General features: G+C 35.1%; 1 protein-coding gene and 2 pseudogenes across 3 annotated transcripts in view; 2 read left to right on the top strand and 1 right to left on the bottom strand.

Moving 5' to 3' along the window:
* Srbd1 (S1 RNA binding domain 1) overlaps positions 1 to 27,447 on the top strand; it is a 207,339-nt gene that overhangs the window by 39,973 nt on the left and 139,919 nt on the right. For all 3 annotated transcript variants that reach the window (XM_033763887.1, XM_010615762.2, XM_033763886.1), the window contains exons 8-14: positions 21 to 117; positions 1,521 to 1,656; positions 6,165 to 6,268; positions 14,225 to 14,332; positions 19,548 to 19,705; positions 23,084 to 23,174; positions 24,536 to 24,643. In XM_033763887.1, coding sequence (XP_033619778.1) covers positions 21 to 117; positions 1,521 to 1,656; positions 6,165 to 6,268; positions 14,225 to 14,332; positions 19,548 to 19,705; positions 23,084 to 23,174; positions 24,536 to 24,643 — 802 coding nt within the window. The remainder of the gene's footprint in view (positions 1 to 20; positions 118 to 1,520; positions 1,657 to 6,164; positions 6,269 to 14,224; positions 14,333 to 19,547; positions 19,706 to 23,083; positions 23,175 to 24,535; positions 24,644 to 27,447) is intronic.
* LOC117285858 lies at positions 3,867 to 5,542 on the top strand (annotated as a pseudogene).
* On the bottom strand, positions 23,756 to 24,188 carry LOC104856462 (annotated as a pseudogene).

Below are 27,447 nucleotides of genomic sequence, written 5' to 3'. Positions count from 1 at the left end.
CCTCGCCCCTTTTCCTAAAGGGCTTTCTGCGCTCCAGGATATTGAGACAGGAGTGCAGCATATTTTAGCAGACATGATTGCTAAAGACAAAGACACGCTTGACTTCATTCGGAAATTGTGAGTAACTCTTTATAGTTTTCTGCTTTGTGGACTCGTGCTGTTAAGGGTCACATGGTTAGTGCTAATACCAGTATTCATTAAAAACTTTGTATTCAGAATTTTTTTTAAGTAGCAGAACTCTTTGTTCCAACAACAGAACCCTAATATATAAAACAGATAAAAGAAAAGTTGTTTTAATTGAATTCTGAGCAGGGAGCCTGGAACTTTGCCTCCTCATCTTCTTTCCACTGAGGCACCTCAGTGGAGGGCTCAGATGAACACAGTTTAAAAACCACCGCTTTTATCCCAAGGAGGGACATGTTCATTTAGAGTAGTGTCACTGCTTTTTAAACATGTTAATTGTGATATGTGTGCTTAATTTATAATTTTTCTATAATATTTCATTTTTGGTGTTTACCTGTGATTGGGTTGATGTAGAATGGTGATATGAGGTATGGATAATAGGGCTAGCCTCAAAGTGAACTTTAGCTGTTGCAGACAGCAGCTTATCCATGGCATCACACTTTGAATTTTAGAGATTGATTAAAGACATTCGCTAGAGCCTACTGGGGCTTATAGATTTATGCATCTTAAAAAAAGAAACCCTTTAAAGCCTTTTTATGTACCCTTCATTCTTCTGTATTGGAAGAGAAGATAGGTTTCTACTAGATCTCCTCCTGCCTTCCTCTACATCTGTGGCTGTCGGTCCATGCGAAGCCGAGGAAATGTTATGAACCAGTTGACCGTATTTCTTGTTAGGGTTTTCTGTTAACAGAAGGGACAGACCTGTCCTTTATTGTCAGTGGCCCTAGCAGGAGTGAGATGAAGTGGTAATAATTGCTCAAGTTTAAAAATGTGTTTTTAAAAGTAATTATACTGCTGAAATTTGTTTTATTTTTACAGATTGCTATTGGAAACTGTCCTAGTATATCCTTTTGTTTCACTTTTACTTTTTTAGCTTTTAATTGACTGTGACTGCCTAATTCAGTGGTTAGAGGAGGAGGATATTTAGCCTAGTATTATTGGTTTGATTCCTTAGATAGTTTTCTTTTTTGTACCAGGGTTCGAACTCAGGACCTTGCACTTGTGAGGCAGGCAGTGGAACCACTGAGCTAAATCCCTGACCCTCCTTAGATAATTTTGATGGCATACATAACTGTAGATTGTATCTGAATTCATTTGGATATGGCAGGGAGATTGGGTTGATTTATAAGCAGATCTGTAGGACCTATGCCAACATGCTAGGGAAAGAGTCCATTTGATGAGTTAATAACATCATTTTTATATTAGAGCATCATTAAAAAATGTCATCTGGTAATGGCTTAACTTTTTTGCTATCCTTATTTCATATAACATTTTTTGACAAACTGAAGTACATGTTAATAACTACTTGTGTTTTGAATATTTGTGTATCTGAGCAGGTGCCAAAATAGATACATTTGTATTCAGTCATCTCTGGCAAAAGTATCCTCAAAGAAAGTAAATGAGAAAGATGTTGATAAGTTTCAACTGTACCAGAACTTCTCATGCAACATAAGAAATATTCAGCACCATCAGGTAAGTAAGGAAATTGCTTATGTATACAGATAGTAAAATTACAGTAGTTTTGATTTGAAGAATTTTATGTCAGATATTTTCTTTTTTTACACATAAAATTATTAGGAGATTGTCATATTCTCCTCATTTCACAAATTGGAAACTGAAGACTCAGAGAAGTTTGTAAGTGCCTCTTCTTTTAGCAGGTATCTTGTTTTCTGGTTGGTGATCTTTCTTGTTAGACCCTGCTTCCTCATATGCTTGGATTTGAGCTCGATTCTAGGTGTTTTTCACATGCAATATAAATCAGATAATTTAGAATAAAGTGTAAAAGATCTCTTTTAGTTGGTTCATCCATAGTCATTGTATCTGAGTCTTCTAATTTTTCAGTGTATTAATTTTTTTCTAAAATGTAGTGATAGGCTGTATGTATACTATAGAATGTGGCTTTTAAATAATAAGGGGAAGAGGAAAAAAAGAAGACTTACAAGTAAAAAAATACAATAGTGCTGGCTTTTGTAGTTACATGTGTAGTTACTTTAACCATTATTCTTTATTTGTTTGTATGGCTTTGAGTCATTGTCCAGTGTCCTTTCATTGTAGCCTTAAGGACTCTTTGTATTATTTTATGTAGAATAGGTTTACTGGTGACAAACTCCCTTAGTTTTTGTCTTGGAAGTCTTAATTCTCCTGTTATTTAGAAAAAAATTAACTTTAGTAAAATTTACATAAAAATATGCTCTTAATCATTTTAAGTATACAGTCATATCTTGATTCATGAACTTAATTCTGGTTGCAACCAGAATATGTTTGCAATTGCTTGTACATGCTTACAAATTCATTCCACCAAAGTTGTGGAACAAATTTTGTGAACATGGAAAGAATTAAGTTCTTCAACTGAGGTACCATTGTAATAGTCCTCCTTGTTGTGCAGCCAATCTCCAAAACTTGATTTTTTTTTTTTGTTGTTTTGTTTTGTTTTTTTGAGACAGAGTCTCACTATGTAGTTGAGACTGACCTGGAACTCACTATGTAGCCCAGGCTAGTCTTGAACTTGCAGCGATCCTCCTGCCTCAGCCTCCCAAGTCCTAGGATTACAGGCGTGTGCCACCAAGCCTGGCTTCTAAAACTTTGATTTTTGTATATAGCTCAAGCTAGCCTTGAACTCATGGTGATTTTCCTGCCTCAGCCTCCTGAGTGCTGGGATTACAGGCCTGTGCCATCATACTTGGTTTAAAATTCCTTTTGCAGAGTTTTGATGTTAAAGTTTGCTCCCTTTTTAAAAAAAGTTGGAACTTTGAAAACAAGTAAATTCTTGTATTAAAGCCATTATATTGGTCAGCTTTTCATCTTTGTGACTATATACCTGAGAAAAACATCTTAGAAGAGGAAAGATTTATTTTGGTTCATGGTTTCAGAGGTTCCACTACATGGTTGTGGGCTCCATTACTTTTAGGCCTGTAGTGATTTTGAAAGATGGCAAAAGGATGTGGCACAGGAAGGTTCCTCACCTAATAGTAACCAGTTGAGCAGAGAGAAAGGGGAAAGAGCCGTAGAAGAAGGGGGCTGAGGACCAGATATAGTTCCCAAGGTCATGGTTCATTCCACTAGGCCTCACTTCCTGTTTCTCTCACGTCCCTTGAATACCATGACATTATGATCTCATCAGTTTACTCCATTGATGAAGTTGAGTTGTTAGGATCCAGTTCCCTTCCAAAAGCCTGGCCTAAAAACAAAAAACAAAGCCCATGAGTTTTTGAACACATTAGTTTTTGGTGGATTTAGATCTGAACTGTAACAAACAGCCTGTCCATTCTTTGCATGAAAATATCTTTTAGATCTTAGCATTTTATTTACTTTTATTTAATTTATTTATTTTGTGTTTTGTGACAGGGTCATATTATGTAGATCAGGCTGGCCTTGAACTCACTATGTAATCCAGGCTGGTGTCAAAATCATGGTGATCCTCTGGCCTCTGCCTCCCAAGGCCTGCACCATTACACGTAACTGGTCTTAGCATTTTGAATAGTGTGTTTGGTACATGTTGGATCCTGAGTTTATGATTGACACAGGCTCCTGTGGCTACTGCTGCTTCTTGATTGTTTTATGGACTGGAGAAATAATGTTCTGGGTCACAGAAACAGCTTCCCTATTCATATAGAGTTGAGACCTCATATCTCCAGCTCTCAGCCCTGTTTTTCAGTCCCTGTGCAAATGTATTTCTTCAGAAAATGATGAAAGTTAGTAGTAAAGGAATAACATTGCCTGGAATGTCTTCAAGTATTATGGAAATAAGTTTTACCCCTGTCTACTGAATTCTTGTGGCTGCATCTTGTTTTCCTTCTCCAAAGCGGTCCTTAGTGAGGTCTTTACCATGCCATGAATATGTAAGATGGCCTTCACATCCTCCTAGGAGACCTGTCTTTCCTGTTCTTGTGCATTGCCTCTTTCACAGATGTTTCACTTCTATGCTTTTTACATTACCGATTTCCTGTCTATTGCTGTCATCCACAGTAATTCCAGTTTACCCTACTACTCACTTTATCTTCACTTCCTATCCCAAACTGTTACTTCCTCACTTGGAAGAACTTACCTTCTATTCCTAGTTTTTTGAGTGCTTGTGTCATGAGGTGTTGTTGGATGTTGTCAAATGTTGTTTCTGAATCTTTTGAGGTGATCATTTGACTTGTTTTTTTATTCACTTAATATAATTGATTATATTGTTTGCATTTTTGGATGTTGAACCAACTGGAAATTCCTGGAATAAATCTTATGCTATCTTGGTGTATGACCCTTTTTATATTTTTCTGGATTTGTTTTGGTAGTATTTTGCTGAGGATTTTCATCTATAATCCTAAGAGATAACACTTTGTAGTTTTCTTGTGAAGTCTTACTGATTTAAGGTTATACAGACCTCATAGTGAGTTGAGAAGTCTCGTATTTTTGGAAATTTTGATGAAGAATTTGAATGGTTTCTACTTTAAATAGTAGAATTCAATGAGGGAGCCGCCTGAGCTTGGACATTTTTATGTATGTATATATATGTACTTTTTTAAAGGACTTTATGTATTTTAATCTAAGTTATCTAACTGGCATAATTATTCCTAGTGTTCTCTTATGACCTTTCATTTCTATAAGATACACATTGTAATGGACTCTCTTTTGCTTCTGATTTTTATAATTTAACTTTCCTCTTCTTGGTTAGTCTAGCCAAAAGGTCCATCCATTTTCTTGCTACTTTCAAAGACCCAGCTTTTGATTTTATGCATATTTTCTCTTGGTTTTCTATTTTCTATTAATTTTCACTTTGTTTTTTATTATTTCCTTCCTTTTGCTTGTTTGAAGCTTTGTCCTTAAAGGAGTGTTTTTATTGTGTTTTAAAAGAATTGCTCTTTTAATATAATATTACTTAAGAGCAGGATCTGAGTTTAAATTCCTCCTTTGATACTTGCTAGCTTTGGGAAAGTTAGTCACAGAAAAATTATTATATCAAATAAAGACATTACATAGATCCCTGAAGGTGACAAGGATTAATTAAGATAATGTATTTAGCTGGGTGTGATGGTGCATGTCTGTAATCCCAGCACTTGAGAGGCTGAGGCAGAAAGATCACCATGAGTTTGAGGCTGGCATGAACTACATAGTGAGTTAGAGGACAGCATGGACTACATAGTGAAACCCTATCTCAAAGAAAAGAAAATCTCTGAGCCCACAGACTATACAAGATGCACAAGCTCACCCTCCTGAGATAAAAAAAGTATGGACAAGAAGTTATCATTGAAATTCAATGGTGGCAGACATGTCCAACGAATGTGAGATGGCAACTAGAGGGCAACAGGGCAATACTGGAATGGTGGTAATACTGGGAAGTACGACCAACATATTGGAAGCCTTGGAAAGAATTTAAAAAATGACTGACCGTTCAGCAGAGAAATCCATGCCCCTGTCCAAAGGGCTAGTTCCACGCCATATACATTATCCTATTACATTTTCTGTTAAATAAACTTTCATAGCAGTAGACTAAAAGATAATGCATTCTAAGTATGTACTCAGATAAGTTTTACAGTTACAAAATGTTCAGTGAATGGTAAAAATTGGTAGCTATTAGAGATTTATCTTAGGGCTTTATATGTTTATATATTTATCTTAGTGCAAATAATCTTTTCACAGTTATAAAAAGTATTCCCTTTCAACTCTAGATGTTCAAAATTTTTAGTTAGTAGAGTGAAAATGAGATTTTTAGATCACAAAAATCTTTGTTTTTGAGTGTGATTGATAGATTGGCTTTGTTCCAATATTTTATTCTCAAAAACCATTTCATGATTTCTCTCTATAAGGGAGATACGTTACTTGAAAAAGAAGTATAGAGATCATTGTTTTTGCACGCATTCTTGGAAAATAAAAAAGTAAAAAGTTGATACAGTTCTCAACTAGATAGTTGCCTCATTTGTTTCATAAATATTGACTAAATTTATCCTTTGTGTATTTTGTGGATTATCAGTTTTTACCATATATATGTTTGTTTTCAGATTCTAGCAATTAACCGTGGAGAGAATTTGAAGATATTGACAGTCAAGGTCAACATTTCTGATGGAATAAAGAATGAATTCTGTAGGTGGTGCATCCAAAACAGGTAAAATACCATTGTGATATCATTTTGTACTGATATGGAAAGATATCTGTTATGTATATTAAAAAGTCGACAATGTATATAAAGTCCTTTTTGCATTTAGAAACTGTATTTGTTGTGTACGTTTAAGTAGAAAATATCTGGGAGGCGTCGTAAGAAATTATTCATAATGATTATCTCTGGGGAGAGGAACTTCTTTAATATAGACACGTGCTGGGTATCATTTTAGTCATGGATCAGTGATAGACTGTACATATGACAGTAGTATCATAAGATTATTACAGAACTGAAAAATTTTTCTTGCCCAGTAAACACATTGCTGAATAAGAGGTAAGAGAAAAAGTTACTGCAGAAAGAGAAGAAGAGCCACCAAGGAAGGGAATAAGAAGGAAGAGGAGGGGATATAAGGGTGGACAATGGATATGAGCAAAATATATTATGCACATTGGAACCTCCCAGGATGATCCTATAGAAAAGGGTAGGGTGAGAGAGGGTAATGGGGGTTTAAAATGATCAAAGTATGTTATGTTGTATGCATTGGCCAAAATGAAGTTCATTAATCTGCATAACCAATAAAAAATGACTGGGTTGGGGAGCAAAACCTTCGAGAAAGTTCACACTGAAAGTTTTAGCTGAAGTTTTGCAAACTGCACCAGGCTCTTTAAAAAGTTTTAAAGCACAAACCCCAACACTAAAGGTTTTTATTAATGGACAGGAATGCTTATGGAACATTATCTGCTTCCAAGCAAATAAATGGTGAATGGAAAAGAAATGAACTTAGCAAATCACTGTAGCCATGTTTCTGAAAGGCTGACACCTCCTGAGGAAGAGCCTGGCCAGGTCCTTCAGGAGAATTCCAGTCAGAGAGGCCTTGTCATCACAGCTCTGGCTCCTGAGTGTTCCTTCCTTGAGATGGTGGGATGAGATGTCCAGGTGAAACCTGTGCCGCCTTAGGCAAGTGTGTGTGAATTTGTGTCTGTTTTTAACAAAAGTTTAAAAAGTGAAAATAATTTAAATAGAAAAATGCTTATAAAATAAAAATATGTAAAAAAAGTACTGCTACACGTACAATGTATGTTTTGAGCTAAATATTACAAAGTTAAAAAGTTAAAATTAAGTTTATAAAGTAAAATAGTTACACTAGGATAATTTATTGAGGAAAGAAAAGAATTTAAATGTAGTTTAGAGTAAGTGTGCAGAGTTTGTGAAGTCTGTAGTTTTTTAGCCTCACATGCACTCTCAGCTCACTGATTCACCCTGAGCAGGGTCCCATCCTGAAACTCCATTTATAGCAAGTGTTCTATATAGGTGTATGTACTCACTCACATGTGCATTCATTCATTCATTCATTCTAGTCCTAGGAATTTAACCCAGGGAATGCTGTGCTCCATTCCCAACTTTTTAAGTTTTTAAAAATTTTTGAGACATGGTCTTACTAAATTGCCCATGTTGGGCTCGAACCTGATTCTTTTGCCTCAGCTTCCCAGGGTGTTTTAGAGTTACACATGTGTGCCATCCAGACTGACTCAGCTTTAAATCTTTTGTACTGTGTTTTTTCTTTACCTTTTGTATGTTTAGAGACACAAATACTCACATTTTGTTACAGCTGCTTACACTATTCAGTACGGTGCCATGCTGCTGTGCAGTTTTGTAGCCTACGAGCAATACATGATGCACTCTGTAAACTAGTGGAGTAGTACGTTATACCATCCAGATTTGTGTAAGCACACTCTTACGTCTGTACCACAAAATCGCCTACTAATGCATTTTTTAGGACTTACTCCATTATTAGATAATGCATGACTGTTTTTCTGTATTATTTGAATCCTTTATAGGGAGTATGTTTTTTAAAAAAAATAAATTAACAATAGCCTGGTATTAAAATATTTTACTCCTTAAGCATAATTGAAACAAAAATATAAATTATGAGATGAATCTTTAAACATACTGTATGTTTAAATATACAACTAGAATATTTTGCACATTAAGAATGAAATGAACATTAGTTAGACATGGTGATACACACACTTAATCCCAGCCTCGTGGATGCTGAGACAGGACAATTCCAAATTTGAGTACCACTTGCATAAGTCAGCAACTTAGTGAAGGCTTGTCTCAAAATAAAGTTAAATCCCGGTGAGGTGGTGCCTGCCTGTAATCCAACACTTTAGAAGGCTGAGGCAGGAAGATTGCTGCGAATTTGAGGCCAGCCTGGGCTATATAGTGAGACCCTGTCTCAATAAAAAAAAAGCATATAAGAAATTATTTTGTCAGCCAGGTATGGTGGCAAGTGCTTATGATCCTAGCTCTCAGGAGGTTGAGCCAGGAGGATCATGGCTTCAAGGTTTGCCTGGGCAGTACTGGGAGTTCAGGGCCAGTCTGAGCTGCACAACAAGACCCTGTTTCAAAAAAAGAAAACAGAAAGAAATTAGATTCTCTTTCATCCTTTCTCTAAACATTTCATAGAAAGAGCAAGATCCTAAGGAGCAGATAGATTTGAGTGTGAATTCCAGTTATATTACTTCCTGCCTGTCTGGCTATACGTAACTTAAATTTTTATGTTACTTAAATTCTTTCTTGTTTTTATCATCTTTAAAATGGTGAATAACTCCCTCATAAATTTGAGTGAATTAAGTGATTTTCTGTGTAATTTTATAGTATAATTCCTGGTTTTGATCCAACCTTTGATGGTTATCTGTTATTATAGAGTTGTGGGATTATTGTGCTGATTCCTCTTTACAAATGTTTTAGTAAACTGGAGATAACATCTAGATTGTTTTCTATAAATATTCATAATTCTTAGTGTCAGAGTTAGTCCCCAATAGAGAACTACTGGTTATACTCTTAACCTTATATTTTTATGTGAGGTAAATGTCAAGGAATGATTTTTGTTACACTGATTTAATTGTTTCCCCTTGATGTTTATGAATTATATTTTATTTGGTTCTAGTCCAGTTGAATAGTCAGTAATAATATTTTAAGATAACATGTTATATCACTGTGTGGAAAATTTTTTTCATATAGGTAATTCTCAGAGCTGAAAAACTCTGGGAACTCGACTGTTCTCAAGGTCTGTTTTTCTTTCCTTTAAACATATTGGAATGACTAGAGATACTTACTTGATAAATCTTCTTTAGTTTTTTACTCTCTACCACACTGTTTCTTCCACTCTTCTCTACCCTTGTGTACTCATCCACTCAGGTTGTGTGTGAGCTGTTGGAGATTCACTGAAAACTGCACAGATACCTGCTGTTCTTAATGAAGTTTATCGAGGGCAACACTGAGAAAATAGTATGTTGATATTACAAAGCAAAAGTACCGCAACCTGTAAAAATTTGTAACAGAGCCCTGATGTATTTGGCTTGGCACATATATAGCTCACAGACACGTATGCATGTCTCTGAGTGGACGTGGGAGGAGAATGATAGGAAATAAAGCATGTTCCAGTTCATATCTAGCTTTCTAGTTATGCTGGAGATATTTTTTTTTTTTTTTATATTAGGGTGGTGGGGAACCAATAAAAAGTTTCAAAAGAGCAGTGTCGTGATCAAATTGTATTTTAAGAAGATCATTCTGGCTGCATATAGGGAATTATTTGGCAAGAACTAAGAGTAGATGTGGGGACAAGAGATGATGGTAGCTTTGAGGCTGGTAGTAACAGGAAGAATGAGGTAGAGTCTACTGAGGTAGGGTAAGGTGTCTGATTAAATGGGTAGATTGGTTAGGGAGAGGTGAAGGGAAGTATGACGTTTGTAAGGCTTAATGGTAGGATAAGTGATGCTACCATTTATCATTCTATAGGTACTGTATAATTAGAGCACAGACTAAGTTAAACAGAAATTTTATTATCTAATTAGTAATAAAACTTATTGCTCAAGTGTTAATATCAAAAATGATATCTAAGTTTAAATTTAGCAATTGAACAGTTTATTTGGGATTGTGTGTTGTTAGTCCGAGAGGGTAAATATGAAGAGGATTTCTGAGCTTGTCAGATGCTATAATACTTGTATGTGTGAGAACACTTCTAATCCAAGTTTTTGCATTTGCTCTTTAAACAAAAACACATGTGAGGAATGATCTCAGTCGGTCCCTCCCTGTTCGTGACTTGGATTGTATAATGACCAGAACCTGTCTTTCTGAGCTTGCAGGCTTTTTTTTTTTTTTTGTCTTTGACCTAATGAATAAATTTCTTTTCTAAAATTGTGCTTTTTTTGGTGGTAGCTTTAAGGGGAACTATCTCCTGTGTCCAGTTCTCTCTGAAATGTGGAGAAGTGCAAACAAGATAGAGAAAGCCTACTATGGTCTCACATAGAAGTGGGAAGAGCACATTCCTTTAGAGCATGAGTCTTTCCCGGTGTTTCTAGTACTGTCCTGACCTTTGTATGTATGTGAGTTTGTGACACCTACCTTAATTTTGTGTTTTGTTGTGCACATCTCACTTGGGATATGTTTTGCATTGCAGAATTTGGTTTAAGTGAGGCTCTTCATAGTTTTTGTTTTTTTTTATTTTTTTGGTGCTAGGAATGAGACTCAGGACCTTGCACTTGCCAGGTAGGCATGGTACCACTGAGCTGCATTTCTGGCTCCCTGGCACTTCATAGGTTTATTCAGAGGTATTTAGCTGTCAAGTTAGAGGCAGAAACAGGTTTTGAGATGATATCCTGTAAGACAAACTGATTGTATTAGTTTAAAGATATAAATATGTTTTTTGAGTTCACTGTACTAGTTCAGGTCCCTTGTGTGAAGTGCCATGAATAGATCCCAGGAAACCAGTGAAAGGGCAGAAATTATTGTTGGGTAAAGGCTATAAAGGAGTTCCTATAATGCAGAAAATGCATATGATTATAATCTTTCAAGGCTGAGTCCAGTGACCTAAAGGTAAACTGAATAAATGACCTTCTTTCCATATAAAATAGACCCACATCCCTCTGTTCCAGGGAGGGGAGCAAAGCAGTCCAAGCCAAAGAAGGATCTTGAGGCTTGAAGACCACTGGGGTCTCAAGAGTATGTAGGTAGGGAATCTTAAGAACTTTTAGCTTTTCCTGCTAATAGTAAATTGTTGGGGCCCAAAAGGAATGACTAGCAGATTTATCAGATAAATTTTAAAAAATCACTCCATTGGAGTTTTCCTGCATCTAAGAACTATCCTCCTAGCTTATCGTCTCATAACCCAAAACTATCTTTTATTTAAAATTGTTTTTTTTTTGTTCTCTGAGACAGGGTTTCACTATGAAGCCCAGGCTGGCCTCAAATGCATAGCAATCTTCCTGCCTCAGCCTTCTGAGTGCTGGGATAACAGGTGTATACCACCATACCCGGTTTATATTTTCTTTCTTAACTAGCTAATCTCTATAGCCTGGTGTATAAGAACCTGTATCTCTTCATTTCCATATTTTCTAGCTTCATATTTCCCTAACTTGATCCTCCCATTTTATGATCTAGTGTTAGATCATATGATTTATGATCTAGTGTTATAGTACTGATCTGCTTGTTGTTACTAGACTTCAGCTTCTGAGTTTTATGTACTCTGTGGTTTCTTTCCAGAATAATTGTGTTCATTTGTCTTGCTTGGTAAGCCATAATTATTTTTTAAAAAATTTTATTAAATTTATTGATATTAGGTATACAGTACGGTTATGTTCATCATTCAAATCTTGTACCTATACATGACTTATCAGGATCTCATTTTCCCCATTCCCCAGTCCTCCCCTCAGCCCCTTCACCTTTCCCTGTTTACAAAGACATTGTTTCCGTGTTTTTCCTTTTCTCATATTTTTTCTTTTCCTTTTTGACCTTTCCCCTACCCCTCCCACTTCCTTTACTTTTTTAGACTTTTCTTCCTATTACAATGTCAACTTTGATCCTTATTTACACTTCTAGTTTTTCTCACCAGAGAAACTATTCGGTATTTACACATGTGTGTCTTACTAATTTCAGTTAAGAGTATGGCCTCAACGTGCATCCACTTAGCTATAAATCTCTTTAGTTTCTCTTTCTTTATGGCTGAGCAGTACTCCCATTTTATAAAAAACAAACAAACAAACAAACAAAAAACCCATCTTCTTTATCCAGTCTCCATTTGATGGGTAATTGGGCTGTTTCCAAGTTTTAGCTATTACAAACTGTGCCGCTATAAACATGGGGGAGCATATATCACTGTAGTGTGATTCTTTTAATCCTTTTGGGAAGATACCCACAGTGTATCAGATATTTCTTCTGGGAAGTCTGTCTAAACATGGGATTTCCTAAAATGATAAAGATGGTAGTGGTGGTGGTGACACTGCTGCTGCTGCTGGTAATAACAGCCGTGTTTAAATAAATGTGCCAAAAACTGTCATTGGCAACTACCAAGGTAGTATTATTGTTCCCATTCTACAGATATGGAAATAGCAGTACAGTACAGATGTGTTTTAGTAAATTCCCCAAGCAAAAAGTAGAGCAGAATTTGAAGCAAGGCAACCTGGCTTGTATCTTGTGTATAACTAGTGTGCTGTACTGCTATCACCTCTGCTTTTGAGTTCTGTGTATCTTTATCTTTACATATTTCTCTTTTCACACTTATTTTGTGATACATTTATTAAGACATTTGTCTCATTGAAAGTGAGATTTGTATGTTTAATTCTTTCCCTGCTCCTTTCTAACTTTCTGTCATGAAGGTGACAGCAGGGAGTAGCAGTGATTGGGTGGAAGGAAGAATGTATATCCTACCTAAAAGCACATTCATTCAAATTAAAAAACAAAATTGTGTGTTGCTGAAATAACACGCCTCTGTGGAAGAGGCTCAGTGATTGATCTGCTATTATGTAAGCTTTGGTGTTTACATTGTAAATGTTTAAATCTTTGCTGAAATTAGTTAATTTCCTAGCCTGAGATAAGTATGAGAGATGAGAGTTCCCTTCAGGTAGATTAATGGTTTATTACAAGTTATTAATATTTTGTTAATGGCTTCTATTCAAGACATAGTGAAAGGCAAAGACAGAAATGTAAGTAGATGAAAACACAAAAGGGGTAAGGCTGAATTTGTTCTTTTCCACTTGCATTTTTCTCTTTTCTTTTTCCAGTGTTCACTAATGATTGGTTCTGTGCCATTTACATTTCCTCATATATATGCAGATGCTGTCTGATAGACAGTTTGCCCTGAGCAATAGGTTCAGTTCTACTCGAAAATGTCAGGAAGCAAGATTAAACAGAGTTTCTCCTTTGCTCATCTTATGTAACTCTCAGGAATCGAGAAAGAAGTGGGAAGAGGATGCAGTGCTCGTCTTAGCCATAACAAAAGGCCACACACTAGTGTTAACCAACTGGCTTATCAACAATACTAACTTTTTATGGTTCAGGTGGCTGGAAAGTCTAAGATCAAGGAGTTGACTGGTTCGTACCCGTGGAGGGCTTTCTTCCTGGATTGCAGGGTTCTTTCTGTGCTGTACTGTGGTGTTCAGGCGATGTGGGGAGACAGAGTTCTCTGGTGTCATGACCTCAGTAAACCTAATTATCTCCCAGAGGCTCCACTCTAAAGAACATCATGTTGGAGACTAGGGCTTCAATGTATGAATTTAGAGAGGGATACAGTTTAGTTCATAGGAGTGCTCTAATAATTTTTGGTGACTTTGGAGACTCTTCCCAGAAGAGGAAAGTTTTTCTTAAATTTTATGTCTGACCTTATCAGATTTTTAAAAATAAAATCTCCAGATGTCATAGTAACAACTTCCAGACATCACAGCCTTCTCTTACATATTTTTTTTTTTGGGGGGGGTACCACGGAGCGAACTTCAGTCCTTGCGCTTGTGAGGCAGGTGGCAGAACCACTGAGCTAAATCCCTGGCGCTCTTATAGATTTTGTTATGTTGGTTTCAGTAAAGTCTTTTTCCCTTTCCCTATTTCATACCACTCATCTTCCAGGTGCCTTTTCTTGATCTCATTATTATCACATAAGTTTGAGTATTTTTTTTTATTTTGCAGGTGGAGACCACATGGCTTTGCAAGGCCAGAGTTAATGAAGATTTTACATAATTCACTGGATGATTCCTTTAAACGCCTTATTTATCCTCTCCTCTGTAGAGAGTTCAGGTATGCATCTTGTTGAATTCTGTGAATTGTTTATTATGTATGGCACTAGTCCCTTTAAGGCATATAGTAAATATTTGTTGATTGATTAAGCCAAAGAACTTAGAATCACAACATTTTAAGTTTAATCCTTGGTTTCAATCTGTAGATGCGTTTACATGCATAGATCTTAAAATGTTCTTCTTAATTGTGATGTATCAAATCTTGACCAGTTAATGCATATCCCTCCCACTTCTGCAATACTTGCCTTGCGATTTGACAACTAAACCAAACAAATGGTTTTATTGATTAGAGATTTAGCTTGAAAGACACAAACTGGAGAAGTTATTTTGTGGGACATTTTTTAGAGGTAACACAGCCAAAGAAAACATAAGGAAGGTAGTAGTATGTATGAGTTTATTACTATGAAGAAAGAAAGATAATATATATTTTAAAATCTCCAAATGGGAATTGTGTGGGTGAAAATTATCATCATTGATGAACAAATATCAGGAGATTATTAAAATAACCATGTCATTAAACTAGTAGAAGTTCTGATAGTGATGAAGGTAAAAACTGCAAAAGGGGTGAGGGTACAGAATTGTTTTTAGGGAAAAGATGGAAAGAAAAGAAATACAGGAAAGCAAAAGTCTTCTTTCCTGGTATTCTTTAGTCTTTGTCTTGGTACTTACTTTTTGGAAACTGGCCATTTACTTATATAGTCATTCTTATGTGCTGTAGATTTGCTGTGTTTTCAAATTTTTAATGCTTTAGCAAAGACTATCTGAGCACTGTGGAGTTCTAGCCATTTCTTCATCCTCACTGTGATCTCTAGCAAACTAGGTGATGTTTGTTCTTGTTTTACTGAGCTTGGCTGTTGAGTTCAGAGGTGTTCAGAGCAAGGAATGAGCAAATACTATTAAAAACACATATAACTCCATTGTCGCTGTGTTTTCAAATTTTTAATGCTTTAGCAAAGACTATCTGAGCACTGTGGAGTTCTAGCCATTTCTTCATCCTCACTGTGATCTCTAGCAAACTAGGTGATGTTTGTTCTTGTTTCTCTGAGCTTGGCTGTTGAGTTCAGAGGTGTTCAGAGCAAGGAATGAGCAAATACTATTAAAAACACATATAACTCCATTGTCTACTTTCTGTTTAATCAGCAATATTCATTCTCTTGTTTGATCCTTTTTTTTTTTTTTTTGTGATAGTGGGGATTGAACTCAGGGCCTTCACACTGAGCTACAACCCCAGCCTTCTTTATTTTGAGACAGGGTCTCACTAAGTTGTTAAATTGCCCAGGCTGAGCTTGAACTCAGAACTTCCAGAAGGCTAGGATTTATAGGCATGCACCATCACACCTGTCTTGTCTGGTCATTTTTAGTCTTTTGTTGCTTTTGAAATTTTATTTCAAGTCTGTGTGAAGTAACATCTCTTGAGTTTGAGTGCAAGGGTGTACACTTTAAGGGATTCTGTCTTTAGTGAAGAATTATCTTATTTAAAATTTCACTTCCTTTTTGTATATTTATTCTTTATCTTGTTTTTTCATTTTCATATAATGTCCAGTAGTGTATTTAACTTTTTTGCACATATTTTATTTAACTGGCTTTGTTTCGCATAGAATAATTTCATTGAGATCAATTGTAAACATTTTGGTGTGGGGTTGTTTAATATATAATCCTTTTTGGTTTCTTGTGGAATTGGGGAAGCAATAGCACTTTACTTCTCTTTTTCTTAAATTCTTGTGGTTCAAACAATACAACTTATTTCAGTCCCTAAGTTAGTTTGCTGGCATTTTTCAAGATGTGTCTCTTGATACAAATACTTATTTGAATAGTAGTTGAGGAGATGAGTCCCCATTGGTTTTATTTTTCTAGTTGCAAATAAACTTTTTTAGTTGTTGAAAACTAGAATCAGTAAAGCAGAAAGGAAAAAATAACGCTGTAATTTCACTACCTAAAAATAAACATTGTTAATTAGTTTTCTTCTCTCATGTATGTGAATTAAAATATTATATAGATGATTATTTTGTATTTCTCACCTACTATGACTGTCATGTTCATTTATCCATGTGTCATTTTCACATCTGTTTCTCTCATCAATTATATCTTGTCAGTTACCAAGTGCTTTCCAGTTATCTTTTATTATATCAAATTGTTTCTCTGTATCTCTGTGATTACTGTCTTAGTCCAGGGCATCATTTTCTGGATTACTGTACTATAGACTTAGAGGATCTCTGTCTTTTGTCTTGTCTTTTCCAGTACAGAGTATACATTGCCCTTTCAAAATTCTCATTTTATTGTTTGATCTTGTATACTTAAAATACCTCTGTGGATCTTCTTTTCCTTCAAGATAAAGTTCAATTTCTTTAGAGGAACATATATGACCAACTCTATGTGATCTAATTTTTTCTTGCCTCTACAGCTTTTATGTCTTTGCTATTTGTTTTTTATTTTAGCACATGAAATTACTTTTTCTATAGTAAGCCATGGAACTTTATTTTTTTTTTCTTATTGAGGTTATTGGTACATTTTAGGTATACAGTACAGTTACATTCATTATTGGGATCTTGTACCTTTACATACAGGTCTTGGTTCTCATTTTTTCCCATACCCCTGCCCTTCCTTCACCCCTCCTCCCTTCCCTATTTACAAAAACTTTGTTTCCATTTTTTCATTTTCTCGTATTTTTTCTTTTCCCTTATTTCCTTTCCCCTACCCTCCCCACTTTCCCTACACCTTTAGCCCTTTTCTTCCTATTTCACAGTGTCAATTATGCCATTATGATCTTATTTATAATTATAGTTTTTCATACCAGAGAAATTATTCAGTATTTACATGTGTGACTTATTTATTTCACTTGAGTATCCCCTCAATATTCATCCATTTTCCTATGAATGACTCTCATTTCTCATTCTTTATGGCTGAGTAGTACTGTTTTATAGAAAAACCACATCTTTATCCAGTCTCTGACTGATGGGCAAATGGGCTGTTTCCAAGTTTTAGCTACTGCAAACTGTGCGGCTATAAACATGGGTGTGCATATATCACTGTGATATGATTTTTTAAATTCTTTTGGAAAGATACCCAGCAGAGGGATGGCTGGGTCAAATGGAACCTCTCATCCTAGCCATGGAACTTTATATACTGCTTCCCATGTCTGAGTTATCTTTTCCTTTCCTTCATCTATGGTCCCCACCTTTGTTTGCTTATTACTTTTCTTTTTTGATTTAGCTGAGAAGACATCTCTTCTAGAAAGTTTTCCTAGTTTAGCTGTCCCTCCCATGGGTTCCCTTCATATTACTGCTTTAGACTTTCTCTTTCTCTTTCTCTTTCTCCTTCTCCTTCTCCTTCTCCTTCTCCTTCTCCTTCTCCTTCTCCTTCTCCTTCTCCTTCTCCTTCTCCTTCTCCTTCTCCTTCTCCTTCTCCTTCTCCTTCTCCTTCTCCTTCTCCTTCTCCTTCTCCTTCTCCTTCTCCTTCTCCTTCTCCTTCTCCTTCTCCTTCTCCTTCTCCTCTTTCTCCTTCTCTTTCTCTCTCTCTCTTTTTCTCTTTCTCTTTCTCTCTTTCTTTCTCTTTCTCTTTCTTTCTCTTTCTCTTTCTCTTTCTCTTTCTCTTTCTCTTTCTCTTTCTCCTTCTCCTTCTCCTTCTCCTTCTCCTTCTCCTTCTCCTCCTTCTCTTTCTCCTTCTCTTTCTCTCTCTCTCTCTTTCTCTTTCTCTTTCTCTTTCTCTTTCTCTTTCTTTCTCTCTTTCTCTCTCTCTCTTTCTTTCTCTTCTCTTTCTCTTTCTCTTTCTCTTTCTCTTTCTCTTTCTCTTTCTCTTTCTCTTTCTCTTTCTCTTTCTCTTTCTCTTTCTCTCTCCTCTTTCTCTCTCTCTCTTTCTCTCTCTTTCTCTTTCTCTCTCTTTCTCTTTCTCTTTCTCTTCTCTTTCTTTCTCTTCTTTCTTTCTGCCTCCCTCCCTCTCTCTCCCTTTCCCTCCCTCCCTTCCTTTCTTTCTTTCTTTCTTTCTTTCTTGTACTAGACAACATGGTCTTCAGGCAAGTATTTTATTGTTTCAGCTTTGTATCCCTTATGTCGATTATGATACCTTGTGTCAGACTCTAAACAGATGCTTCCAAATAAAGTGAAGAATGAAGCTTTAGAAATACCTCAGTGAGTCTTTTTATCTTGTTTGAATGTGGGATTGTGACAGTGAAGTGTTAGAGAAGATGAGAGAAAATCCTTGGTAACTAATATTAAGATGTAGTTGTGTGTATCTTTGTATATATAGAAATTCTACCGCAACCCTGACGTGAAATGTGCTTTTAATTATTTTTGTATGCTCATTTTTTTTTCCCCTGGGAAATGGCATATGTTTTCTACTTGGCTTAATAAAGAAGACATACTTTTTATAAATCTTAGAATTTCAGGACCTAATATGTTAAGAGCTTCTTTTAAGTAGATGAGTGCATAAAACTTGTTTTTTAAAATGCCTTTAAATCCACAGTGGCCCTCATTTACCTTACAGGTTCTTAAAAATACACTTTTAGTAATGTCTCTGGATAAAACTTGGAAGATGTGTATATGAGGCATGGTTCTGAACTGAGTGTTAGTATCTGTGGTCATGTCATGTCTCTGTGCGAATGACGGGGAATAACAAAGATGTGGACAATGGAAGAGATGACACTGAGATATTTATAGGTGAAGGCATAAAATTAAATATTATTGGAGGAAACTATCATTCAGCAATTTATCATTTTACTTTGTGTTTATATTTGTAATTATTTAATAAATGTGAATATGACATCCAAATCTTTATTTTTTCTCTCTCTGTCATACACGCATGTGTGCACACACATGCACACACACAGTTATGCATAGAACTTTTATATATAGTAGAAAGCAGAAGGTAGGTATGACAAATGTATAAGTTTTCTTCATCATTGCTTTTGGTGATTAGCTAAAGTAGACTCAATGTAGTGTTTGTTTGTTTGTTTGTTTTTCGGTACCGGAGATTGAATTCATAACCTCACATTTGCCAGGCAGGTGCTGTGCCGCTGAGCTACATCCCTAGCTCAATATAGTTTTTATGTGATTTTTTTCTTCTTTTGTTTAGTAAGTGTTTTTGTGAGGAATATTGAACAAAATATATTCTGCTCTATTTTTTGGAAAGAAAATATGGATGAACGAAAAGCTAAGTATTCTTTCTTATTCTTTTTTCCTCTTCCTTTTTTTTTTTTTTTTTTTGTTGTTCTATTTCTAAAGAGCCAAACTGACATCAGATGCAGAGAAGGAATCTGTAATGATGTTTGGACGGAACCTTCGTCAGCTCCTTTTAACAAGCCCTGTGCCAGGGCGCACCTTGATGGGAGTAGATCCTGGTTACAAACATGGTTGCAAATTAGCTATAATTTCTCCTACCAGTAAGTTCTCTTTCAGTTTTTTATGTAACAGTTAGTCGTAAGTTTCACTTTATAGATTTCATGAGGATTTGGGAATGTTAAATTTCGAATCTTTTTCATAGGGATATGGGAACCAGAAAATCAAACATCAGATTTCCTTTATTTCTTGATCAAAACCCTGAACATATGACCATCATTTATTGGTTTCCCTATGTCTCAATAGAGATACTGAGGTTTAACTAGGATTAGACTTGAACTTTGTTACTTCCCATTCATTTTTTTATTGTGATTAATTTACATATATTTTAATAGCAAAAGAAAATTTTGCTGTTTTGTCCAATCAATATTTTTCTTTCATTTATTCATAAATTTACCCTTACTATTAGTTTTCTTTCTGCATTTCTATTTGAAAACATTTTATTTGTTTTGAAAATCTCTCCTTTTACTTTTAATGTGTGTCAGCTCATGAAAAATTGTCTCCATTTTTGTTTGTCTGAAAATGTCTCTCTTTTCCCTTCATTTTTGAACCTATTTTGTGATATTACTGGGGATTGAACAAATTCAGGGCCTGGCTCATGGTAGGCAAGTACTATACCATTGAGCTATATCCCTAGGCACTGAAGAATATTTTTAATGGGTATAGAATTTGAGATAGATTGTTACTTATATCATTCCATTTTTATTTTTATTTTTTCTGGCTACATTTTCTGTTGTTAGCCAAAACATTATTCTTTTGAAAGTAATATGTCTCTTTTCCTAACTGCTAAGATTTGCTCTCTGCTTTTTTTGTGAAGTTTTCTTATGATGTGCTTGTATATCTGTATATTTACATGAATTCCACTAGGAGCTTTTAGCTTCATTTTCTATAAAAAGTATATTATATATCTGTTAGATCTTTCAGTTTGTTCCATTTTCCATTCTTCTGATTTATTTTCTGTTGATTGTTTAAATTTATTGTCTTCTCTGCTATATCTAATTTAACTCTTAAATCTAACTATTGAATTTTTTATTCAAGTCACTGTTTTTTCAGTTTTAGAATTTCATTTGATCCATTACAAAGTAAATTGTAGTGCCTTGGTGAAATTCATCTTTTAGTAATTAAAAAAATTAAATCTTTAAAATTTTTCTTCCTTTTATTTTATTTTTCTTAGGACTTTTAATATTATACTTGCTTGTTCTTATCTTTCTTTTTGTTTAAATTTTTACTTGTGAACTATTTTTTCATTTCATATTGAATTAATTCCTAATTTATATAATTCCTGAGGTTTTTCTAATTCTGTTATATGTTATTTTCATTTCTATAATGGTTGTCTTATTAAAGCTTGTTTGCATTATTAGGTTCTCTTTTGTGGACACATCTTTCTGTAAGGACATTATAATAGGTTTAAACAATTTCCTGTCTTAAAAAAAATCATTCTAAGTAGAATTAGGCCATTATTCTTTTACTTGGTTTTATATATAATTACTTTTCCTGAACTCTTGAGAGGACATACTGGGCCAAGAGAGCATTTCTAGCTTTTTCTTTCTAGAATATTCCCTTCTGCTTTCCCCAAAGTTTGAAAAAAATAAGCACAATTTTTATGGACAGAGAGATAAATAAGTCTTACACTTCCTGGAATCGGCTTCCATGTCTCTTTCCACTCTTGTATGTTGGATTTTTTTCTCTTTTGCTTATACTTTCTTTATCTTGACCAGTTTGGTTGTTATCCCAGCAGTTTCTCCTCAAAAGGGATCTTCTTCCTTTTAATTTCAAGAGTTTGTAGGGATTTCTAGTCTTTCAGAATCTACTCAGAAACCTGAATTTCCCCCAGTTTCAGCTCTGGGGTAATTTCAGTTCTCAAGGTAATTCAAGGTAATTGTTGTAATTCCCAAAGAAGTTTTCATTTTTTTTAATTTTTTTTTTAATGTTTTGTTTCTTCCATTCTTGGGGCCATCACGTACTCTGTTTCTTCTCCCTGCTTCCCTTTGCTTCCTCTCCACATGCTAGTGGTTCTGTTAGCTGTCAGTGCATTGTTCCCACTTGCTCAGGTTTTAGGTTTTGTGAGGTATTTTTATCATTTTTCTTGCATCTATTGAGATATTATATGGCTTTTTATCATTTATTGTGTTACTTGATGAATTATATTTTTTAGGTTTTTAAAAATGTCAAATTACACTTTCTTTAGATAAATTCAACATGATTGTGGAACTTAGAATACTTTCTTCTGGATATGTTGGTAATTCAGTTTTTAGTATTGTACTGCTTATAGGAAAATTCTTTTAAACATATTAAACACACATACATGCACTTAGTCTATGTTGATAACTTTTAGGAATTTGTTTCATCATTTAAATTAACACATAATTAATAGTACCTTTTTAATCTCTGCTCTTTCTCTAGTTATGTTCTCTTCTTTTCTAGTATAGTTGTCTCTTCTATCCTTCTTGATTAGCATTGCTAAAAGTATGTGTTTTCGAAGTAATTTTTTACTTTAAAGTTTCTTTTCTAAGACAGGATCTCATTCCATATTTTAGGCTGACCTTGAACAGACTGTATAGCCCAGATTGGCCACACACTTGTGGCAATCCTCCTGCCTCAGCCTTTTGAGTGCTTTGAACACAGGCATGTACTACCATGTCCAGCTTACTTTTACTTTAAATTTTCTTAAGCTTTTCTGTTGTGTCTATCCCTCCCCATTTCATTAATTTTTTTTAAGTATCATTTTTAAAAATAATACAATTTATTTATTAAACACATTTTTTTTTTGGTACTAAGGATTGAATTTGGGACCTTGCGCTTGCAAGGCGGGCAGCAGAACCACTGAGCTAAATCCCTGGCTTAAGTACCATTTTTTACCTCTGTTTTCTTTGGGATTATTTTGTTGTTCACTTCCTAATTTAGTAAGTTATTTACTTAGCTCATTTATTTTTATTTTTTAAGTGATTATCCTCAAGTTCTTATAAATAATTTTAATTAAAAATAAAATATTCTATGTATAAAACAATGCTGAAAATGTTACAGTTCTTCAACATACAGTTTAAAGAATTGCACAAAGTAAGTAAATTCATATATCTACAACTGAAAAAAAAGAATAATTTCATAAGTGTTTGATATTTAGCTAACATTCAGTGAATATTAGCTACACTATTACTGATGTTAGATGTTACTGAAAATCATTTCTCTTTTAGATATCATGGAATAGTATACAGTTAATAGTTTTTGAGAAGCAAAATAGTCTTCCTGAGACTTTGAAAGTAACATTGCTTCAGAGTCCATTTTTGATCTAGGGAATGATTCAGATTATGTTTTGAAAAATAAGCCTATCCCATTTTTTTATTACAATTTGCTTATTCCAAACATTGGTGAATTACAGTTTGTAATTTCTTAAAAATTGCTTATTTTTTTCCATGTTTTTAAAGGTCAGATACTTCATACTGATGTGGTTTACTTGCATTGTGGACAAGGCTTCCGAGAGGCAGAGAAAATAAAGAGACTTTTGCTGAATTTCAAGTATGTAAATAAATAATATTTTGAATAATTCAGTGGCTCAGCCAGTCAGAAATAACTTTGAAGCCCCAAAGTTGGAGGGGGGCTTGAGGGAGGTGCTTTGATGAGAGAAAAGGAACCTTGTAAAGCTCTGCTGGAGCAGATTGTTGTAAAACTCTGCTGGGGCAGATTTTTGTAAAACTCTGCCCTGGAGAAGCATTGCCCCCTTCCTCTGCCACCTTCACAAAGAGGGGTGGTGATGTGTGCAAATGTGAGCATTTATTTCTTCTGTTTGACTCACCATGTGACCTGCTGTCCTTTCTTTCTTTCCTCCCTCCTTCTCTCCCTTCTCTGAGGGATGGTTGTGCTAGTTGTTAGAAATTTTTAAAATTGCCTAGATGGGGGCTGGGGATTTGGCACAGTGGTTCTGCTTCCTGCCTCACAAGTGCAAGTTCCCAAGTTCAATCCCCTGTACCAGGGGAAAAAAATTGCCAAGATAACTTATAAGTCTTTATACGTAATGTCTTTATTTCGTCTGAGAATGTTCCAGAGTTTACTTTTCCCCCCTCATTTTAGCAGTTTTTAATTGAAGTTTTAAGAGGACTTTATTCTTGCTTTGTCTCAATTGTTCCTTCCTTGTATTTGCCCTTTTCCTTTTCTACTTGGAGAGACTTGGCTTTCTATTCCAGGATCTTTTTGTGATCTTGGTCTACTTTTGCCTGGTGATGACTGCCTTGCTGTGGTGAGTGCCCACATGGACAGTTGTGCCGTTTGCCTTTTACTGCTGTGCCTGTTCAGTGTAGATGACACGTTTCTTCCCAGAAACCTGGACCACTCTGCCAATCTGCTGACCTTTATAGTGTCCTCGCACAACCTGAGCCCATCATCCTCTTTGAATGGGCATAGATGAAACCTTGTACTTCCGCCTGCACCCTGGAAAGATGGGAAGACAATCTTCCTGTGAATGTGGGGAGGTGGATTGAAATGTCTTTTACAGTTCTTGGTTTGGTCTGAAGTCACAAAAAGTTTAAACTTCATTTTGTTCCCTCTAACTCCAGTGATGATCACAAAAAGATCCAGATTTTATTTTTTATGGTGGCTTTAATTTTGGTTCCTTGTAGATGGTAGTGAAGCAGACTGACTGTTCTTGAAATTGTGCAACAGTGTACTATTTCTCCTCTTTTACCCATTCCAAATATGCAAGGTATTGTCTTTTTATTATACATAAGTCTGTTTCCCTTGTGAAGTAATGAAGATGTTGCATGGACATATGAGAGAATAAAAGCATTATATATTAGTATTTGTACATTCTGTACACTTTCTCTCGTTGATTTCAGAGCATGCCTTGAATTCATCCAGTTTCTCATTCTGTTTCTCCCTTGAAGCTGCAGCACAGTGGTGATTGGAAATGGAACTGCCTGCCGGGAAACTGAAGCCTACTTTGCTGACCTGATAATGAAAAATTACTTTGCCCCGCTGGATGTTGTTTACTGGTAAGGATGTTAGGAATTTTGTTTTCTTGGAGAGGTATGGTAACTTCTGAAGCTCCTTTGGCAATGAATTCTTCTTTTTCTTTTTAAGATATGTGTTTTGTTTTCTCCCCAAACTACCTTTTGCTGATTGTAAGTAAAACCTTTGCAGGCTGATTTAAATTGCCTGTCTTGTGAAGAAATTTAGGACAGGAATGATTAGAGCAGAACAAGGTCCTGAAAGCTCTCACAGAGGTAGCCCATTGGCCTTTACTCATTTTTGTGGGATTTTTCCAGACTGCATGTATGTTGGGTGAGGACCCTCATTAAGTATTGACGGATAAGTAGTTTGAGGCATCAGGCTAGTAGCTATGGATAGACTGGATAACTTCACCTTCTTCTCCCAGAATTTTTTAGCCTGTGCATCATGGCCCTTCAGAACTGAGAACCAAAGTAAGTATTATAAATTAAAAAGTATTTCTGATGTCCCATTCTCATTTGTCTCCTGGTTATAAGGTTTCATTTTGTACAGGTTTACAGATAACTTCTGAATAGCTGTGGATAAGCATGACCAAGTTTCCCTATGCCTGCCCCTCCATCTGTAGGAATTCTGCTTTCATTTTCCATTATTGCCCTGCTTCCCATTTGGACCTCAAATAGTTGATTCTACCTTTTCCAAACTAGTAGTTTAGCACGTCTTGAAAGGTTTGGTTCTAGGAGAGGGTAGTTATAATGATAATTTAGCAGAAAATATTCATGAGCCATCTCCCACTTCTTGGTGATGAATAGGGGATTGATAGGATCAACAAAACAGTAACACTTAACTGAAGAGAATATAAAATTCATTTAGGAAGGGCAGAAGCGAAGGACAGGAATTTAGTATAGTATTTTATGTGCTGAGAATATAATCAGAATAAGCCAGGAAAATGAATTCAGGGTATCCATAGAGGATTAGGAGGTCCTACAAACTCTAGGTGCCATGGGAATGTGTTTCCCAAAAGAAGCAGATTGAAAAGTTTTCCTGAGCTCCCTCTTCTGTTGCTCTAGCTGGCCTGGGGAATACTGTGAATCTTCCCTGTTCTAGGAACTGCAAACCTGCATCCAGTCCTTTTGAGGACCTAATACAAGCTCTTAACAGAACTGATTGTTTATTTCAAGCAGTGCTTCTGATCTTTTTTCTTTTACTAGTTCACATTAATTTGATATAAGTATTTTTTGTACATTTATAGTGATTGCAAATAAAACTTTCAAATAATAAGAGATATTTAGTGAAAATGTCCCAAATTTCACCTGAATTCGCTGTAGATTTTCCCTTTATTGAATTTTAGGCAGTGTACAAGAACGAATGAGCCATAGAGTGAGACAAATCTGGATTCATGTTTTGTTTTCATCAGTTGCTAGTATGCATTTAGAAGAATTTCTTAGCTTCTCTTATCTTCACTTTTTCCTTCATCTTTAAATGAAAAGAATACCTACCTCATAGGATTTTTAGAAATATTAAAAGTAAAAAACAGGCAAAACAGCAAAGTTTTAATAAGTGTTTATGTGTATTAGACTATATTTCTATGTATATTTTTGCATCATTATAAATAAAATTTGTATATATTTACAATTATTGTGAAATTAGTAAAGGCAGTGTCATCTTGGGTAAATTGATAGTTATATATGCATATATATTTGTGGTAAATGATTTTCTCAGTTTTACTTCTGGCTTTATATATGACCAAGACTGTATAAATAAATCCACAGGACAACAGAGGAAGAAAATTATGTAACTATAAAATAGGCAGAAGACTGTTTTCTAAATATGCTATATAAAGAGCTCTTAGAAATCAATAAAAAGAACAAACTATTACAAAAGAATACAAATCATAAAAGATAACTAAAAATGGCTTCTCAGTACTGTATATGAAAAGATTTTTATCATTCACAATAAAAGAAATACAGATCAAAACTTTAAAAAGATATCCTGTTTTACCTATGAGATTGGCAGAAATAAAGTTTAGCAGCATATTGTGTCAGTGTTGAGGCATAGATACTTGAATACATTATAGCAAAAATGCAAATTGTTGTAGCTTCTCTGGAACACAGTTTGGTAAACTAACAAAATTGTATACTCATGGACCTTTCACTTATGGGTAACTGTCACATCTAAACTCTTATTTACACAAAATAGCTTGTGCTCAGGAGTATTCTTTATGACTATTTAACAAGTACTGATTTCTATTTTCCTAAGTTTAAAAAATCAAAACCAAAAGATAACATTTATCTCTCTTCAGCCTTCTCACTCCATCCTCCCTGGATTTTAACCTTTCTTGATTTTCTATCTCTTGTCTTGGCTGCTTTGTGATTGATTTCTTCAGATCTTTTCTCCACTTCACTAGCTTTTCCTTTACCTGTCAGACCCATCCATTGAATTTTTAATTTTGGTTATTATATCTCTGTCTTTTATAGATTCTGTTTGTTAGTTTTTTAGCTTTATGGAGATATAAATGTGACATGAGAAGCTACATAAAGTCTACAATTTTATGAGTTTTGATATGTGTACTCCCATGCAACTATTACTGAAATCAAGGTAGTGAACATACCTGTTACCTATTACTCTCCTAAATTTCTCTTTGTGTTTCTTTTCTTTTCTTTTTTGATACCAGGGATTGAACTCCGGTCCTTTGTGCAGGCAGGCAGCAAAATCACTGAGCTAAATCCCCAGCCCTCTTTGTGCTTCTTTTAATCCAGCTTTCTCTCTCTACCTCTGCCTTCTTCCAGGCAGCCTCTGCTTTGCTTTCTATAGTTATGAAAAGTTATATTTTTTTTTTTTTTTTTTTTTT

The sequence above is a fragment of the Fukomys damarensis genome, unplaced genomic scaffold, assembly GCF_012274545.1.
Source record: "Fukomys damarensis isolate Sample0158 unplaced genomic scaffold, DMR_v1.0_HiC HiC_scaffold_2, whole genome shotgun sequence".
Classification (NCBI taxonomy): Eukaryota; Metazoa; Chordata; class Mammalia; order Rodentia; family Bathyergidae; genus Fukomys; species Fukomys damarensis.
This window is presented reverse-complemented; position numbering and strand designations above follow the sequence as displayed.